The sequence below is a fragment of the Taeniopygia guttata genome, chromosome 3 (genome assembly GCF_048771995.1).
Source record: "Taeniopygia guttata chromosome 3, bTaeGut7.mat, whole genome shotgun sequence".
Lineage (NCBI taxonomy): Eukaryota > Metazoa > Chordata > Aves > Passeriformes > Estrildidae > Taeniopygia > Taeniopygia guttata.
Window position 1 is genome coordinate 46485898 of NC_133027.1, and position 4437 is coordinate 46490334.

Sequence of the window (4437 nt, forward strand, 5' to 3'; positions counted from 1 at the left end):
CTGTGGATCTTTTATTTCTTGCTTTCTTCCAATATTCATTTTAGCTATGCCTCTGTATGTTTTTGACCACCCTAGCTTTATTCATACATCTTTCTGCACTTTCTATGTTTCTTTTGTTACATCAATGAAAAGATCAAGAGACAGCGAAATTATTTTTTCATTACTAATTTTCCCCTTCAGTGCGTTTGGTATCATTAGACTACTCAAAGACGTAGACATTGTTTCTTTCTTCCTTATATTTGCCCCATCAATACTCTGCTTTTTTACACTTACGGGTTTTATTCTCCTGTTGTCATCTTTTATCCCATGTAGACTAGCATCTTGTTGCACATGCAGAACCTGCCCTCCATCTATGCATTCTCTTTGTTTATGAAGAGAATGAATTTACACACCCATGGATAGGAGTATGTTCTGCTGAGTTTTCTCCACTGAATGGTTACAAGATATTTGAATTATCAAATCTCATCCTTTCAGTGATTCTTCTCCAGCTACAGACAGACACCTTGTACTTATATTCCACTCATACATATCTGATTGATCCAACAGAAGCTGGCAGAAGACTTTTAATGAGCATGTGTTTAGACATTCTGCTGCTGCTCTTTCCCAATATATTTGTGTTAGTGTGCGGACACCCAGCACACTGAGAGGAATGACGCACTACTCTGCAAGGTCATAGGCACTATGCTATAAATACATTCAAAACACCCCATGAGCAAGAATCTACCAAGAACCTATGATACATATTGGGGGGCTTACCTCAAAAACTATTCATCAAACATTTTCAAATGCAAACGTTGAAACTGTTTTCACTTGGTTAAAGTATTGCAATTGAAATATCTTTAAAACATTTTTTAAATTATCTATTGAGGTAAAAGTGGCTTTAGGAACTTGCTTTTATTAATAAAAGCAAAAATTAGAAAGAAGAGGACTCATTTGCTGACACTGTCTTTATAATAACCCTTACAAAAACCTCATTTATTCTAAATGGGAAAACCGATGTATTCTCTCAGGTAAAAAAAGTATGTGTTATTATTCATATATAGACATATAGCCTACAATGAGAAAACTCATTACCCTGAACATAATTCAAATCAACAAGAATTGATAATTAATTCTATAGATTGTGATACAAGCAATATTATTTACTAATAATATCATTATTAATGCTACTTATTAATAGCAAAGAAGAAAGCTGCACACTTAGCATTCCACCATACATCACAGGAATTTTTATCCAGGGGGAAAAAACCCCAAAACATAACAAAGGCAGGCTTAGAGGGATGCCATTCTGACACAGCCTGCTGCCAAGCCTGCAGCTTACACCAGCCATATAATGCATTCTACCAACCTGCTCCAGACACAAAGCTGCAAAATCACCAGGAGCACCAGTCACTCATGCCTAAATATTTGCTGACGGCCCCAACAGGAAAGAGAGCACTAACTCAAAGAAAGAAATAGCAATCAGACCACATGGAAAAATCTAATATTTGATTTCCTCACTGATTTATGCTGGAAGCAAATCTGAAAGATAAATAAAGCACATTTTGCAGTTCTCCATATTGAGGCAGCTGGAGTGGGCAGGAATAAAAAGAAATATATTAGTCCAGGCTCAGAGTTCTAGTCTAGGATGGACCATTCCAGAAGAGAGAGAATGAGGGGAGCCCCAGTCCACAGGAGAACTTCTGGGTTTGAAGTTGCCTCTCCTGCCCTAGGCTCTATATCATTTAATAACTTTAGACAGCATAATTGTACATATTGGTGTGGACTTCAGTATTGCTTCAGATTCCAAAACAGGGAGATAACGTGACACAAGTGCTGATGCTATTCTGAATGGGATTGCACATTTTTATGTTACTAACCTTTGGAAGCACTGCTGAAAGCCACAAGTTCTGTGGGGTGATAATATTTAATTTAATAGTTTGCTCTATCTGCCATCTTCACTGCAGGGATCTGAACAATATTATTCTTGGTCATTAATCAACAGAAAACCATTTCATGCCTGACAATAGTCCTTAGCACCCAAAACAGAACACTTGCACTGGATTATTTCTCCAACAAATGTGGATCCAAAGATTACAATGAAAATTTTCATTTATGAGTACAGACACAAGAACTAAGATTTGCCACTCTAAATTCATAAAATACAGAATACTCCTCTCAGATCTATGCTTCTGAAAAGGAAAATTTACAAAAGCAGCTTTTAAAAATTTTCTTAAAATAATGTTCTATTTGATTTTATTTTGCTTAACTTGCTGGAAAACTTTTACTGCACCTTGTGTGTATACAATTGGTTTCACAGCTATTAAACCTTTCACACCTATGTTTATTAATCAAAGCAGCAAGGATCACTGCATTTGAACTTGCATTTGCTGTATGAAGATGGACATTTTCTGCCAGAACTTTTTGCCCTAGTTAAAAAAAAAAAAAAAAAAAAAAGCTAGCAAAAAAGTTTCTAAACCACACTAATAGTTGAACATGCCACTAACTTCAAATGCATAAAAACCTAAAAGGGAGTCATCCAGTCCTGTATTCTGACCTCACCCCAAAATTTGGGTGAGAGATCACCATCTGTTTGATTTTGGAATAGATTCTGATATCTTGAACCTGACAAAAACAAGTCTTCCCTTAGCAGTCTGTTGCAGTATCTCATCATTCTCACTGGTAACAGACTCACTTCTCATATGAACCTTTAACAGGGAAAATGCCAGATTCAGTTTTCAACTCAATATTCAAGTTTGGGGTGGTTGTTTGTTTCACTGGCTTCGGTTTTTAAAGAAAAGCTGTCAAGCTTTCCACTTAGACCACGTGAAACCTTCAGCTTTGAGAAAAACTGCACACACAGCCTAAACTGGGTAAAAAAAGTTACACTGTATTAATCACACTGCACACTACTGAGAAGTTAGACAAAATAAACAGACACTCTCAGCTCCAATAACTCAAACCCAGAATGTTTTTCTATATATATGATAACATATAATGCGTTTTATATTATACATATTTATGCATATAATGTATAAATTATTATACCTATAGTACTTTCATATATTGTTATTATGTTTCCCTGGATTTCCCTATATTCAACCTGTTAAAGTTCAGGGAGAAAAAGCACAGCAGTGACAATCAGGCAGCTATCTCCATGCACAGCTCTCTATTCATTTGTGATTAAAAGAAATACCCCAATTTCCTTTTCCTATTCTGCAGTTAAAAGTAGCATCTTTAGCCAGTGCTGTTGGACTCGTTGATACAAGAACTCCAAGACCTGCGCAAAAACCAGAGGTGAGCAAGACAATTGCAATGCAAGTAACTATAATTAGACTGTAAGAGTGGAAGAGTATAAAGTAACATTTATTTTTGTAAGCATTAGGTCAGTAAATGTAATCCTCTATTGGCTAGGCTGCGTATGAGCTATGAAAAAAAATAATTTGGATCATATCGATGCCAGTGGAGAAACTATTTACCAATAAACAACAAGAAGGGCATTCTGATGGGCTCTGCCTTAACAACAAGCTCATATGGCTTTTAAAAGCTCCAAAACTTCCCGTTTATATTTTCAATTGGCAACACTAATATCAGTACCCAAATCCTTCCCGCTTTTCTGTTAAAGTTAACCGGGTAATACCACAGCACTTATCATACAGACTGAAACTAGAGTGTTAAAGTTGTCATTTTAGTGCTTCCTTGGGGATGCCCCAACTTTCCAGCCATTCATTGCCAAGTCCTCTCTGATGGATTCCACTGAAAGACTTCGTGCTTTTTCACGGAATAGTTAGGGTTGGAAGGGACCTCTGGAGATCATCCAGTCCAACTTCACTGCCAAGGCAGGGTCACCTAGAGCAGGTGACACAGGAACGCATCCAAGTGTTTTTCAAGTGTCTTCAGTAAGATATTCCCCCCTCCCCTCCCCCCGCCGCCTTTCAACAACGCTTTTCTAAATGTTTCTCTGGCGAGAGAACCGTAGGGGTGGGGAGCACTTAGCAAGTATTAATTGCAGGAATAAATCTGACAGGGTGGATCAGACGCCCCCCTTGTCGCACAGATGTAACCCGAAGGCGCCCTGCGCGGGACGGGGCCGGGAGAGCCCCCGCCCGGTCCCAAAGCCGAAGGGGCGGTCAGCCGCGCTCACCTGCACCCCGCCGAGGATCGCCTCGCTCTTCTCCCTCACGTCGGGGAAGGGGCACCTCTTGGACAGCATGAGCAGGCGGGCCAGCGCCTCGCCCAGCCCGTCGCGGGCGGCCGCCCCGGAGGCGATGCTCCCCGCGCGGCGGAGCACGGCTTGCCCGATGGTGTCCAGCGCGGCATCGCGGGCGGCGGCGTCCCGGCTGCACAGCCCGTCCCAGCGCACCTCGCCCTCCCGCTCCTCCATGGGGCCGCCCGGCCGCCGCTCCCCCGCCGCAGCCGCCGCCTCCTCCTGCTCAGCAGCCCCTGCGCGGCCGCCCC

At 41.1% G+C, this 4437-nt stretch overlaps 1 protein-coding gene across 1 annotated transcript in view; it reads right to left on the reverse strand.

Moving 5' to 3' along the window:
- Positions 1-4363, reverse strand: part of SESN1 (sestrin 1) — a 78350-nt gene extending 73987 nt beyond the window's left edge. Inside the window, exon 1 of the mRNA XM_012572720.5 lies at positions 4124-4363. Coding sequence (XP_012428174.2) covers positions 4124-4363 — 240 coding nt within the window. The remainder of the gene's footprint in view (positions 1-4123) is intronic.
- Between the last annotated feature and the right edge of the window lie 74 nt (positions 4364-4437).